Here is a 16,011-nt window from a genome sequence, read left to right on the forward strand (position 1 = left end):
ACAGGTGTGCAGCAGTGGGGAGGTCTTATTGTATGCGTCTCCTCTTGTTTGAGTGATGTGAGAGGAAAGTTAATTTAAATGTTGAGTGATAGTGTGTGTGGGGGGGGGTTCAGAGTTTGGAGGATTTATCCCAAATGGTCACTACAGAAATAATCAGCGATCAGCAGGTCGACGCGAAATGTTCATAAACTGCACGACACAGTTCTCTGGAACGTTTTCTCCATCTAGAATTCCCTCTCACCTTCCAGCTCCGGGAGCATGAGATGGATGCTCCTCTTTTTTGTTGAAGTAAACTTGCTCAAAGGGCAAAAACAGCCTATTATTTTTTTGTCAGTTCATTTTTCATGATTAGGGTTTACCAGCCTACTCTAAGAGCCCATTCACTTTTAGAGCCAGCAGGGTGTCATACTGCTGGATATTATAAAGTCACTAAAACTTATTTTCCTTGCTCCTGTGTAGGTTCGTGTTTATAATATGTTGTCATTATAACCTGTGTTTAACAAACTATAGATCTCACTTTTTTTAAAGAAAAAGTCCTGTGTTAATTTTAGGACTATCAAGTCTCTGTGTGGCCGTTGTGCTTCGTTTTCAGGTGTAGAGCTAGAAGGATTCATCCATTAATGCCTTAGTCAACTGACATTACTGCTCCGGGCGGCACGTTGCTACTGTGGTTAGCACTGTTTCCTCACAGCAAGAAGGTTTCTTGTTCTAACCGTCGATGGGATCCTGAAATATTCCAGAGCGGCTGCATGTGAGAACACAAATATAACTTGTTCCGGACATTGTCCAGTTTTTTTCTTGCCAGCCCTGAGTAAAATGTTTAGAACTTGAGGAATTCACAGTGACCAAGTGTGTGGATTTCTAACCCCCAGGGACACAAATCTGAGAAAACTAATATCTCAGGATTTAAAAGAGGTGTCACATGTAGTTGACCTGGATTACAACATTTTAATGTGTAGTCGATGTGTTGCCTCCTGCTCACTCTACCCAGACGCTACCTCTCACCTGAATGCTCAGGACATGCTGTGAACACACTGCAAAGGCAAAAGAAAGTCAGGACCCAGACATTTGCTGGTGTTCATGGCTGAAAAATGGCTCTGGAGATATAATTGTGACCTGTCGATGTACCTTGCCTCTTGATGGCTTGATGACATTGTTTTGGCTTCTCAGTGGTGATAATTTGCTGTTTTTCCTTGTCCTTTCTGGAAATAATCAGAATGTGCTTGAGTCTAAACTAACGAATGTCCCTATATGATTAATCTCTGACTCAAAGATTAAGTGTTAAAGTAAGAAATCAATGAGCACTTTAATCGATGATGGACATAAGTGTTCTGATTAAGGTTGCTGCCAATAGCAGGATTTACAGATGGCATACTGTAGTGATGCAGACCTTATTATTACGGGTTTCAACTGCAGCGTGTTACAGATGAGCACTGTGGGGATTCACCTCTAACTTCTTTTCTTCCTTTTGTTGTTTCATCATCTCATCCCTGCATCTCATTTTTCATCTTGTTTCATCTAGTTTCATCTGCTGTTAGTTGTCATCTTTATCAGTGGGTCCTCTTTCTCTCTCTCTCTCTCTCTCTCTCTCTCTCTCTCTCTCTCTCTCTCTCTCGCCACACAGTGGGTGTCACTCATCGGTGCTTCCCACTAAGCAGAGAGCAAAAAAGGGGGGAGGAAGGGACCTAGGGATTCGAGATGGCAATTTCAGAGAGGAGAGATGGAGGACAAGAATTGAAAGGGGGGGGGGTTCAATGTCTATGAGGAGGTGAGGAAAGCTCCATGAAAGCGGCTTGACTGTCCACCAACTGAATGAGCCCACGCTGCCGATAAGGACGATGAAAGGAATAATGATGGCAGTGGGGGTGCCAGGGTGGGGTACTATTTTTAGATGCATTCAGCTTGGCTGCTTTGTATGACTGTGCATGAGAGAGTACACCTCTCTTTACCTAGACCCCTCTATGTGGGGTTGTGTGTGTAGGTCATATGTAAAGGCATGTGCAGAAGGGAATTAATGCAGAGGTGTATGTATAGGCATGGCCGGGGTGTGTGAGTGTGTATGTGAGAGATAGAACGTGTTCGCGAACGTGTTTATCTTAGCTGCCGTCCTGTAGTGCACATGGGTGTAGGTTTAAGCCACGTGCCGTAAGTGCTGACTACTGAATAAGGGAAGAGCTGCAGGAAGGAACTCAATGTGCCCTCTTCATGAACGTGCAGAAAATGGCTTTTGAACAACACTGTGTGTGTCTGTGTGTGTCTGTGTGTGTCTGTGTGTTGCCTCCTAAGGACCTTTTCCAGCATAAATACTAATCATGTTAGGACCAAGCCTCATGGGGACTAAAGCCTGGTCCTAAAAATTATTTCTTAGCACCTGGTTAATATTATTGGTGAGATGTGAATAGTGACTATAGTATAAGGTCACGGTTAAGACTAGGGATAAGGTTTACTTAAGTCTGTTCAAAAAGTCCTAATAAGGATAGTTGTGCAAACCTTTGTGTGTGAGATTGAGTGTCAGTGCTGTGTTTGTCAATACTGCGGGCAAGTGAAAGAGAGGTGTATAGGCTTGTAATGGATTTTCACCAACTGTGTGTCAATACTGTGGAAAAGATGGGTAATGGTGAATGTGTAAATGTCCTTTCTAATTGTTGATCCAGTAGAAATTATGTAAAAAAAAAAAAAACGAGTACCTAACAGTGTATACTCCGGCGCACACACACAGGGCTGGATGGGGGAGTCTCTTGGGGACTGAGTCAGCAACAACAGGAGGGAAGGAATCAAGGAATCAAGGAATCCATCTGAACATCAGCGACAGCAGATTTTACCCCTTTCCTGGCCCCTGCTATAAATAGCACTTTATATATGTTTTCTTAATAGTCTGCTGCCCTCTTTTGTCCTCAATACTTTCTGATAACAATCATATCCAGATTCTGTATTTATTCAGGTAAGTCATCAGCTTACTTTGAATCCACTGTAGCTCTAGTTAATAAAACGCTAACGTTAATTACTTCACACCAAGCTTGTACACTAATGATCTTCAGATGTAATTTCCCCCCGCTCATCATCGTTTCTCAGAGCAGGTGTCGTGGCTTTTCTCTGCCTAAAGAAATAAATGTGCGATGGAACCGCCTCTCTCCTCCCCGTCGCACCCGCACAGCTCACTGGCTGCTGTCTTCACCTCCTGAGAATATTACCCTTCAGTTTCAATATCTCTGCTGTGAATCTAATCAAGGATCAAGGGCGTTTTTCTCTTAATAGCTGTGCAGCAGCCATTTATTTTATTGCCCATCCACATAATGGCACTGCAGTGAGAAAGGGACTGCCTCTTAAAAATGCCACAGTAACTAGGTTAGGGTTCACTTCAGGTACATTAACTCCAACGCTCATACGCATATGAATATTGTTGTGATGCGTCAGTGTTGGTTGCAGCCGAAGAGGTTACGTGTGAAAATAAAATACATGTGGGTGTGGAGTCAGAAAGACCTCTGTCACTATGGTAATAACTTAATGGTATCTGCCTGATGTACGTTCAATACGTGTGAGCATTTGGTGATTTTGTGCCAAGAAGTAATCAGTCTGGTGTCTCATTTAAATTGTTTCCTGACATCATAGTAAAATAGAGGTATACTACAGGATCTTAAGTCTGTGCTTGTGACGTTATTACAGCCAACAAGGCTACTCCCTCCATACCCTTTACAAAGCTGACACAAGGGCGTGAAATTCAGGAGCTACTTTGACGAGAAGAATATATTTGAATTTCCCCCGACCCGTCCAATGTCCTCCATTTTGTTGCAAAATACCATTTCTGACTTACTTTGCTGGTCAAGAGGGCTTTAAATAATATGTCGTGCTGACAGTGGCCGCCTTCTACTGGATCGTGGATCACACTACTTCAGGCGTTCTAATACACTTTATACTTTAAATTTGAACCAACTCGAGTATTAAACTTTCCCCGACGTGTGTGTGTGTGTGTGGGTGCGCACGTGTTTGTGTGAGAGCATTTAAACGACTGCATACAGGTGAGATTGGAGGACCAATTTCCTACCACAGCACATATAGGTATTTTAATGGGCACTACAGGAAGCAGTGAGAGAGGTGGCATCAGTCTTTCTCTCCCAGGAGGGAGCTGGAGAACGTGAGGATGCAGCTCTAATGGATGACCACCAGAACCTGCAGCGTTGTTCTGCCAACTGCTGGGCGCAGACACACACATTTTATACAGTTGTGCACACATGAACATTACACTCATGCATACTAGATTAATACTAGTGATAATGTAGTAATAAATTAAACCTTACAATCGCGTAATGTGATACGGGACGATAGAAACTCGCTGCTGCAGCCTGTTGAACACATTACTCAATGGGGCTAAAGTAATTAGCGCATACATACTTTGTAAATATTGTATGTTGTATACTGCGGTAATAAGCGACTTTAATTCGCTCGAGGCCCAATTATAACTCCTGAACCCCCTCCCCACCCCCCCCCCCCCCTTTAACCGTTGTATTTTAAAGAATAATAAATGTAAACTTGTACAATCTCCACCAGATGTTTGTCCCGCGTTTGTCAGAACAATTTCTCATACCTCTGAATACATGCAGACCTTTTGTACCAACATGCATTGTTTGAAGGCTTATTTTACTACAGGTCTAATGTTAAGCAGCGACACTACATGTTGCGTTTTTGTTTCCCAAGCAGACGATGACCTCAGGCTTTTCTATGTCAAAACAATTAGTTGTATCACTTCTGAACGTCTAATCTTATTGGCGTTCGGTTTTGAGACATGATGCTCTGTGGCTAGACTACGCACTGCATGCTGATTATCAGTGGGCAGCATCATATTTTGTCCAGTGCTATGATAGCAGTGCCCTGGTTTAAAGACCTAGATGTATTGTGTGTGCTGATATTTGCAGCACAGCAGCTGTTCCTGTTGGTTTAGTCCTGGCATGGCTCTTTGGCTACACTTATTAAAGCATGTAACGCTCATGCTACACTTGGCAGGGTCGATGGCTGGACTGGTTGGTGGCTCTGTCGTGAGTGTTGACGCGGGTGTGGGTAATCCACCGGCTGCTCTGTTATGCCCGTGCACAGCTCAGGGCTGGCCCCATACAAAGGCGCCGACCTGAAAAGCACCATAATGAGGCAGGGGCTGAAAGAAAGGGCATGTCTCTTTCCATTTCTCTGAGCGAAAAGAAAAGAGCAACATAAAAGAATAGGAGACAAGAAAGAAAGATGAAAATAAGCCTCTCAAATCCAGGTTCTTGGCTGTGCTGTCTCTTTGAGTTTATCTTTTTTTCATGCATGTGTTTTATTATGGTAATGCAATGTTGGATAAAAATAGTCTGGTGTGGAAGAGTAACGCCTTTCAATGGAAAAGCGAGAAAAACCGGAGGGAGGGGCAGGGGCTACAGCTAAATGTCATTGATAAAACACATAAAGAAATTTCAACTGGCTTCCCTCTCCCCTATACTGTTCATTTATATGCCTTCTCTTTCTATTCATCTCGTCTTTATTATACAGAGCTTTACTCCAAACGTTACAAGTCCCAGGGGTTCTCGAAAACATTGTTCGCTCCATGTTGTGTTATAGTTAAACCTCACAGAGCTCCAAATACAGTAAACACTGAAATTTCATAGTTAATTTAAATTAATAAAAAAAAAATCCCTTTGTTGGTTTGTCTCAGTTTCATCTCATCTAATTTTTAATTAATCAAGAATAACTGATAATGACTTGTGATTACCTGCTGCAGCCATATAAGCATGAAGTGCACCTCTGTCAGTAGAACCTTGTACGCAGCCTCTGAAAAGCTTCTTGAGTTGAAACGAAAGAAAGCTACAAACAGAGCGGAGGACCAGAAGAGGTTGTGCTTTGTCTGCACTGCAGTGAACATCAAAGTGGGGTGTCCTCTGTGCGCCGCGAAGTTAATCTTTCTGCTTTAATGACCTCTGACCTCCACAGACTCTGAGCAGAGTATGGGAATAGGGAAGGGATAGAGTACAGTTCAATCCATTGGCCCCTGTGTAATCTATTGTTGTTGAAATACAGGAGGTTTGTAATTTGTGGTTTTGTTAATCAAATATCCTGCTGAGGGTCGACATGCTCTCCTCTTTTCTAATGAGTCTATTTTGTTCGGATGTTAATTTGACTCGTCTGACTTTGTGTGCATTAGTCTTTTCCGTGTTGTTTCTCTTATCAAAAAAAAGGAAGATGAACTAACGAAAGTGAGCGAGAGGAATGAGTTAGGTTTAGTAGAGGAATCTAAAGAGCAATTGTGAAGTCTAATGCTATAAAGTCATGGTGTATCTTTCTACTGCAAAATTACTTGGCTGGAAAACTGAAAACTTTGAATGGAAAAGACGTCTAAATCACAGAAGACCCTAAATATACAAAATAAATGTAAAACCATACCTGGATTTTGCTTAAACCTGCATTAAGAGGGTTTTTAAGAGGCCTCTTGCAAAGCAGCAGACACAATATTTTAACAGTTTAAAGCTTATATGATGAGTTTGATAGCAAGTGTGCTTAACAGCCAAACAGATCTGAAGCAACTTAATCATTATAACCGCGTTATGCATGTTCATGTCCACTTGACAAATGCTCTCTACCATCTCCTGAGTGGAGAGATCTGGCTCTTTAGCTGCCAAATGCAAAGTTTTGTTCACATGCTTGTTGCTAACTTGCTCTTGATGCTGTTTGGAGCTGGGAAATAGGCGAACCTTGTGTTATAAGAAGTTTTGGACTGCAAACAGCTTCCTAATGTGGCTAAAACATAGTGAGAGAAGTAAGAGTATATAAAACGTGAAAATTGTGAGGCAGAAAACCAAAAAAACAATCAGCTGAATGTTGCTGTAACCTTTCATAGGGCAGAGAGGATTAAAGTCGGGTGGGTTTGTCACTATAACCTTATTGTGATGTGATATACATCCTTTTTTAGGTATTTCAGAGTTTTCATAGAGTGAATGAAAGGAGAATGCAAAGTATTCTTGTAAAGGATGGATTGCAGTGGCTGCACGTGCTCCCACAGAGTGACTGTGAACCCAGATGGGGAGTTGGACAGATAGAGGCAGACACACGGAGGCTGTAGAGGTGATAGGTGGAGGTGGCACCGTCCTTCTCTTTCATCCCAGCTGGCGGCTCCACCTGTGCCACCTCTACTCTGCTGACGGAGCTCGGGCTGGCTGCTCCTGGGCACAGAGCTTGCAGCTCTCTGCCATGTATTATTATAGAGGCTGTGATCTCCTCATCTCTGCTCTGTTGTCTCTTTACTCTCCTGGTCTATATGTGCACTTAGTTACACCTGCTTGTGTTGGGTTATGGGATTTCTCTGTCATCATTATCAGCATTCGTAAGTGTATTGTTCAAGTGCCAATATGGCAAGTAGATTTTTAAATTGAAACAATGATACAGTTTGATAGTAAAGGAATTTGCTGCCAGTTGATTTAAAATATTCCACCTAACTCAACCTTTTAAATATTTGTAAATATAAACATAAATATTGCATTTAACAAACAATGGGAGAACTGCTTATAGAATTTTCTTTACTTCTCAATTGAGGATTAGCCATTTCTTTTTTCCATCCCTCTCGCGTTCAGTGAATGTCTCCCGTTCACGTTGAAATCGTAACTGCTGACCAGATGAATCGGGTGGGATCTGAAGAAGCGGTCTCTCTGTGCCCCGGCACCTTAGTGAAGTTTCTATCTTGCCGTGTATTTTTTTCCTCTCTCTCAGGAGTTGAATAATTTAGTAGAGGTCCATTTAGTTTATATACTGTGTCAGCCTTTCACAAAGAATAGCCAGGCATTGGCCTAGTTTGAGTCATGACATCAGAGCGTCATTACTTGATGTTTGTGCTGCACTTGATGATTACGGACAGGGAGCTGGAAGGAGACGTGGATGCACTGCGGGACTAAAATAAACTGGACTGATTGAGAGAGGTGCTTGGTTGTTAAAGCTGCAGTCTGTTGTGTATCGCAGCTCCTCGGTTCCTTATTGTTTCTCACAGAGCGAGTGTGAGTTATGGAGACAGTGCAGGTCCATCGCTCCCTCCCTGTGGAGCACTTACTCTAATGAAAGCTCTGTGCACACCGCTTCTCAGTTTAGTGAAACCCAGTCACACAACCAATTATATATTGGTATTCCACAAATAACAATAATGATAATCATAATGTCAATAGCACGGACAACATATGGGCCATTTTTAAATGGATGATCAATAAGCATTAACTATCAAATTGAAAATATGCTTTGAGTATTAATTCAGGCCACTGGGATTTGTCAGTTTCTTTCTGTCCTCACAAAACTTTTTACAGTTTCTCATTTTTACTTTCTTTATGTTGAGGATTTAAAATAATTTAAATACTTGTTTTACATCTGCTTGGTAAAGAACCATGTTGTGCATCTTACGGTGGGTTTATTGCCTCTGAGCCATCAGTTGCCGGACCTATTATGGTTTGACTGTCTGTCCTATTATTTTTATGGTTTCTTCAAAGTTGTTACAAACGTAAAGTTGGACTCGGAAATTAACTGATTCGATTTTGGTGGTCAATGGTCAAAGATCGCTATGACCTCATCTAAGGGACACCTCTATGGATTCCTTTCAAAGTAGGAACAAACATTCTCATAGATGAATTGATAACATTTGAAGGTCTAAGGTTAAGGTCACAGTGACCTCATTTGAGTCTGTAAGAAAACATGTAGACTAAACTGCACTCGTTGACGGACGCATAAGACAACAGGGCGGTAATGGGAGTTGAGTCTGGCCATGTGATGTGATATATTATTAGCCTGTCGTCTTGCAGTTGATCACCGATGAGCAAACGCGTCTGATTAACTCTGTAGCTGTTTACAGACGTCTGCTTGATGGTGGCACTATAACAAGCACCTGTACGCATTGTGTAGTAAATAAACACTTGTCTCTTAATGGTTAACTGAGGGACGGCTTATTAATGCGGACAAGTGTTTTTATGTCGTTGTATTGTTTTTTAAACGGTGATTATTGTGTTGACTTTAACAATCAGTGATTGGCCGGCTTTGAATACACCACTAAAAACCTTATCAGTCACTTTGTCGTGACTGATCAAGGAAAAGAAAAATAATGTGTTTGACTTTTGGTGCAGATCTGGATCTAGGGGGTTCATTCATATTTCTAGGGGCTAATTCAACATTTTTGTTGATTTCACAGATAATAATTGATGGATCTAATATTTGAGTGTTTGCAGTTGGGCCTGGTGGAGATACTTTACATGTGCTTTACTGAGTTCCATTCTAGTTTGACAAAATTAGCTTTGGTTTCTTCCAGTAAAAGCACTTTATTGCTTTGATCAATTTCTCTGGTCCCCTTGAAGTCATCCTACATAGAACAAATGATGCTTGTTACAAATAAAGCGTCATGAAATTGTAATTTGATGTTTCACCAGTGCCACTTTCTCAGTGGGTTACTCCTTGACCATTCCTTTCTCTCTCCCAGTCCCCCTACTTTCACATTCCTTGACTGAAATGTGGCCTCCAATGTGGCCCCGTACTCGGGAGTCCATCAGGAAGGTTTAAAAGCACATAAAGCTAGCAGGGACAAAATGAGGTGGCCTTTTTTTTATTTTCTGCTGTACATGTCTCATACTGGTTGTCTTATCCTTGTCTTGGAGTTTGACATAGAGTGTGCCCGGATGCCAAAAGTCTGCCGGTTAGTTGTCCAGAGAGGACGAGTGTTATCCTCTTATCCCTCTAATCTACAGCGTAACCGTTCGAGTTCTGTCGGCTTGTCTGTTCACTGCCCAGAGGCTCCACACAGCATGGCCTGTTACCCCTTATCAGCACCTCTCTCCCCCTCTGCCTTACCCTGCTTCCACCCCTCCTCCTCCTCCTCCACCAACTCTTCATCCCTCTCTCCCTGTCATCACTAGCCGTCTGCTACTTAATCCAATTATTCTTTTAAGCTGACACGCTCTGTAACTCACAACAAACTCTTTTGGGATTGACGCTGCTGTGAATCATGCACACACTCACAGACATACACACACACACACACACAGACACACACACACAGACACAGACACACACATTCCTCACTCAGCCACATGCACAGACAGTTTTACTACAAATACCTCTCACAGATAAAGGTCGTACAAAGTGCAAATTTATGCTTAGAAAGTTTAAAAAGGGATCAAATGCAATACAGTGCCTTCTGGTTCTACATTTAGTCGCCCCCTTCTGCTTGCGTTGTCTATTTTCGGGCATTCTTACAGAGGCTTCGGCCTCTGCTGTCACCAACAGATTCACTGTACCCTTGAGGTGACTCCCTCTCTTTCTGTGTGTTGTCCTCCACTTCCCTGCAATGTGTTCACCATCGAATAAATTTGTCTTTGCCGACCCACACCGCCGGACCCACAAGCCCCTTTTCTCTCTCTAAGGTTAGGCCTTAGGATTACGTGTGAAATTAACACTTTTATTTGGTTTACATTAGAATAAAGTTTAAAGAAGCCAATAAATGTGGTTGGACTGTATGTCGCTATTCATCAGCTGACCCTAAGGGTGGGGATGCTGAAGCTTGGAAATATCCTCACACTCTCTACTGATGTTTTGTGTAGAAGAAGAAGCCGATCTGCAGTTTTCTCCCTCCCTCCTTCCCTCATGTGCTAAATGGTCCTTCAGCGTGAAATAAATGTTGTTCTGCAGTGTGAACGTTTGACAGCCCGCATCGCTGCATCTTAAAAATATAACACGAGAGCGGAAATTGATGGCGTAAGGTAATAGTAAATAGTCCAGTCACGGCCATGACAGGGTAATTAATCCTTTAATGCTGTGATTTTTTTATATTTTTTTTACCCCTGTGCAAAATCTGACACGTATTTCTGCCGCAGCGGGGCAGCGAGTGTCACAAAAAGGAGCTGTGTTTAGTCGTTTTTTGGTGCTGACACAACAACAGTCAAAGAGTAACAGATGGTTGTGTGTGTAGGCACACTCGTGTGTGTTCAGGGTGACTGGGACCAGAGTTGGCTGCTGTGTATATACTTTATCTGAATCTCAGATGAGGGTGTCGAAGCAGACTTGATCTGCCTGCCTCTCTGTCTGTCTGTCTGTCTGTGTATCTGTCTGCAGGGTGAAATCTGTGTGTTGTGTTGTCTGTGATTCGCGGATCTTGGCAAAAATACGTGTACTCTGGTCATTTTCTGGCTCTCACAAACTTTTGTTGTCTTTTTTTTTTTGTTCCAACAAGTCCTGCTGCCTTTCGTGCCTTTTGTATATTCATCACTGTCCTTCTGTTCACTGTATATGTCATAAAGAAAATTCCTACGTTTCTTTGCACTGAAACTTCCGAATACAGAAGCACATACATTGGTTCTCGGTCAGAAGTCAGATGTGGCCTCGCTGTATGTTTTTCTTCTGTCTGTGTTATTGACTTAAAGATGTGATTGTGTCGCGTGTTTTGTACTGCACCCATGTGGTTGCACATTTCAGTTGTGGGTAAGTACACTACACCGTGTGTCAGGATGCCACTCGCACCGAAGCGACATGAAGGACTCCATCCACTAGGTCGCGGCTCTCCACAGAGACACGGCTGATTCATCCGTGAGCCACAAACCATCCACACCTCCAACAGATCTTCCTCCATCACCATCAGTGTGGCGCCGCCAGGCGACCGCCACTGTATGCGTGATGCTCTGGTGTTTCATGCCCCACCATTGCTCCCACATTCATGCCATTCATCCTAACCCGACCCGTTTCCTGCAGAGAGAGAGACTTTATTTCTCGGGGAGGGTGGGAAGGAGGGAGGGAGGGAGGGTTTTTTAAAGCAGGGTGGGACGGGACAGGGTGGGATGGCTCCTCTTCCTCCTCTCCTTCCCTCTTCCACCTTGTTTTCTACCTATTTCTCTAAAATAATGTGTACCCTGTTCCTCTTTGAACCTTCTCATTTCCTTGCCATTGTTTTCTGTTTGTCCTCTTTCTTTACCTGCCCCACCGCTCCTCACGCTCGTTCTCTCTCTCTCTCTCTGTGCTGTCTCTCCATCCCTCTGTCTCTCACTGTTGCGATTAACCGGGCTCTGTCTTTATGTCGTATGTCCTTTTAGGCCCACGCCGTGCATCGCTGGCTAATCGATCAGGACAGTAGTGTGAGCTCTGAGATGCCGGATGGCCAAGGAGTATGGCACTTTGATGATGAAGTAAATATCTGCAACACGTATATCTGGCTTTTCTTATTTCTATACATCTATATGTATATATATATATATATATATCTTCTGTATTTATGACCATCCTGTACCTGTCACCTACAGTTTGTGTTACTGTTGTTGCTCTGCTGTTGTTGTTTTTATCTTTATCTCTTGTTTTCATTGTGTGTTGCTTATGGTACCGTAGTTCTGGTTCCTTTGACTTTCTAGTATTGCTGTTGTGCTGTGAGCTGACTCAGTCAGGTGTCGTGGGATCAGGCTGGAGCTTTTTCTTTGTTCCCGTCCCTGCTCGATGTATCGTACTAACTTGCTGATTTTAATTTCTTCATTTGGTGGATTATGTTTTGCGTACCACACATTTCTATATGACATGAGTGTCTGTATGTGTATCTTTATTCACATCTATATCGGTGTCTGTGATTTTCTCTGAACTTAATGTTGACAAGCAGCATATTACACAGCAAGAGTCCACGGGCAAAATATAGCTTTGACATCATTTTTATAGACTCGAGTTTCAAGTTTCAAGTACGTCTGCGTTTTTCCTGCTTCACCAAGTATTTCTTGCAACACAGGTTCATAGTAGTGATAATATACAATACTAATAGTAGTTGTACAAGTATTTTTCCTGTGGGTTCTTCAGATTCATAGAATATGCTTGTGTCACGTGTATCGCTGTGTTCGTGTTCAGGACAAAATCAAGGTGTTTGACTGTTTGAGGAAGTGATTGAAAGTGAAACTGTGTGAGAAGTGTGTGTGTTGGGTCGGTTGGGGGTGGGACCTCTATGTTGTTATCGGTGTGTTTGTGTGCATGCTCTCTCTCCGTCCTTGCATGGCTTCACCACAAAGTATGATTTGAGTGTCCGTCTGTGTTGTGTCTTTGCCTCAGTCTGTGTTTGTGTGGATTTCCAGTGGAGTGCTGTACATGTTGTGGTGGTGCTTCGTCTTTGCCCGACCCTTTTGAAGTGTGCAGTGTTGTGTATTGTGGCTGTTTTGTGTATTTGTCGTGTGTGTCAGTGTTTGTCTTGTTCTGTGCATGTGTTTCCTCTGGTGTTATCAGTTGAAACAGTCGGGGATACGTTTGCCAAAGGTTTTATTGCACCTCTATCTAACAGATGATCTTGAATCCAGTGATGCTCGATGGAGGGGAGATCATCTAAGCTGCAATAAAACTGCTGGGAAACCTGTTCCAGACAACTCGAGCCCCTGATGATGTCCCCTCAGATCCTAGCTCCCCCTTTGCGCCTATGTTAAATTCCTCAACATACTTTCCCGATCTCAATATTGCTCCCAATCGCTCCGGAGCATCATTGGGTTAAACTCTGGTAAAATATTTCAAAGAGGAAAAGAACACATGACTTTAAAAAGATGGGTTGAACACTAAATGAATAGAACACATAGAAGGCAGTGGATAAGTATGTAAACTGCCACTGGCCACACACAACGATATGGAGGACCGTCTTTCCCTCAGTGATGCTCATGATGCTGTGTGCATTGGACAATTGTATTCTTTTGTTCTGATTTTCTTTTTCCCTTTTGGGTGAATGGATGAACGATGATTGATGATTTCATTTCTTTATTAGTCAGGAATTTAAATATAATCCTTAAAACTGCAGAACCAGTCTAGTAGACGTCCATGGAAGTCAGCATTAAGGTCGTAGATAGAGTAAGGTGATCCTGTGTCATTTTCAGAAGGAAAAATGGCGATCGCTGGGTGGGAGCAGAGATGCACACTTTGCATGTGTCCAGAGACAGAGGGGTGGAAAGTGGTGCAGTGATAGATTGTCCTGAAGAGCCCGATCCCCCTCACTGGCCCTGAGCCAACACAGCAGTGGAAAACCACAGCAGCATAATCCAGATCCGACAACAGGGTGTCTGCTTCTCTAACTAGCGTTTACGAGAGACTGACACTGAATCCTCATCCCTCTCAACCTTATCATGCCCTGCCCCCGTGCTGCCATCTAACAGTGCATTATGATGTTTTCATTTTAACTATTCTAACAGAAAACGTTGTACCTTATTTAAATCTGAGAATTCAGCAAAATTGTAAAAAACTAGGTACACAAAGCCAACAAACATGAAAGGTCAATGGGATGGGAGGAGGTGGGATGAATTGATTACAGAGTTTCAAATGTGTCGCCTGCCCTTGCTAGATTTTCAGGGATTCCCAACCCTTTCTTTAAAACGGAAGTAAAGCCATAGATTACAGTGCTCGTAGTGTCGCTAAAAAGCAAAACTGTGTTTACAACTCACAGCTAAAGCACTTACCATAAGTCAGGCGGTAACCAGTTGGAAGTTGGCTGTATGATTGGATTAATAAACAAAGTCCTGTGCAGTGCCACTGGTGAACCTTAAACTCCACTTTGTTCTAGTGCTTAGCCACAGAAAATATCCCCCATTAACTTTCATTTCAAAGATTATACCCGTAAAGTTAATAACGAGTGAAAACTAAATGTGAGCAATCACTAGTCAACAAATGTTTATTTCCTGAATTTTTCAACCTTAAATGTATAACCTATTGTAAACAATTATGTTTTTAACAGACAGTTTAGGTAATGATTTTTCCAACAGCCTTTGTTTAGGTGTCTGACCAGGAAGTTTGTTTACAACCTTTTTCTGATCACTTAGCCAATGAATGAATATCAACTAAAGCTGTGTAAATACAAACCTAAATTGTAATACGCCATAAGTTCCTGCCAGCTTAGTTTTATCGTTCTCAGCTTTAGGAACGGGATTTAGTCTACACACATTTAGATTGTCCACTCAGTATCTTAGCCATTGAAACTCTCACCAACTCTTAAACTGGTCACACAAACCACGACTCTCTCCCCGAGGGGCTGATTTTAATTTACACAAAAATCTAACGCTTCATCTAGCGCCCCATCCTACCCCACCCCCTCCTGTACCAGAATTGTGAGATGTCAGAAGTCTGTGTAAAGGCGCCGTCCCCTTTGCCACCATTAATAGTCAGTGGGCCTGGTGAATATCCCTTATCATCCCAAAGCTCTAATTACCCCTCAGTGAGTCCTCAGAGACAGATGCTGTGGGAGCCAAGCCCCATTCGTCACAGTACAGTCTCAATATGAAAAAAAACAAACTGTCACACTCTGCACTGTCACATAAATTCTCCCCCGTCTCAGTTTGTCTGCTCCAGCTGCTCCCCGGCCCACTGTAGATGCAGACTACATTAGGAAGCCCATTCATGTCCAGCCACCAGCAGTTGGCTGTAATTTGTTTCGGCTAGGGGGGCAGAGTTTAATTTACATGTGAAAGGCCACGGCGTATTCAGATATTGTAACTCTCATTTTTGTCCCAGGGTTATTGATACCAGCTTCACAGAATTCAGATTAAAGGTTGAAGGGGGCTTCGCTGCCATTGTTCAACACCGCAAAAGTCGTGTAATAATGTCTCAGTTGGCCAGATACCAAGTTTAGGAGGAAGACGGGAGAGCAGGATTCTCCTCGTCTTGCTGACCCACAAGAAACTGATGTTTTCTGGCTTTTTGCAAAAAAGAGATGCCTCAAGGGAACAATATGGCCTACAAAGAACACTTTCAATGGAGCAATCCAGAGTAACTATAACCTAAATGGCTTTATAAATGTAGACCACACCCACTGAGTACAACACTTGCTTACTTTGCTGGGTTTACTTCTAAATAATTAGAGTTATGTTTAAAGTTGCAAATGTCAAACTCAAGAAGTCGGAGGGGATGAAAAACTGAGTGAATATAGTTATGACAGTTCAGGGAAATGTTTATTTTTACCTCCAACCTCAAGCACAAATGAGAGTGCGGCTTTTGTCATATGAAAAAACGTCGTATGAATATTGCAAGGTCAAACTCAACAGCAAC

The 16,011-nt window shown here is 42.6% G+C and overlaps 1 protein-coding gene across 1 annotated transcript in view; it reads left to right on the forward strand.

The window, feature by feature from the left end:
• Positions 1-16,011, forward strand: part of ank1a (ankyrin 1, erythrocytic a) — an 80,306-nt gene that overhangs the window by 18,086 nt on the left and 46,209 nt on the right. Inside the window, exon 2 of the mRNA XM_062381935.1 lies at positions 12,063-12,155. Within this exon, the coding sequence (XP_062237919.1) occupies positions 12,063-12,155 (93 nt within the window). The remainder of the gene's footprint in view (positions 1-12,062; positions 12,156-16,011) is intronic.

Source organism: Platichthys flesus, chromosome 3 (assembly GCF_949316205.1).
Source record: "Platichthys flesus chromosome 3, fPlaFle2.1, whole genome shotgun sequence".
NCBI classification, from domain to species: Eukaryota; Metazoa; Chordata; class Actinopteri; order Pleuronectiformes; family Pleuronectidae; genus Platichthys; species Platichthys flesus.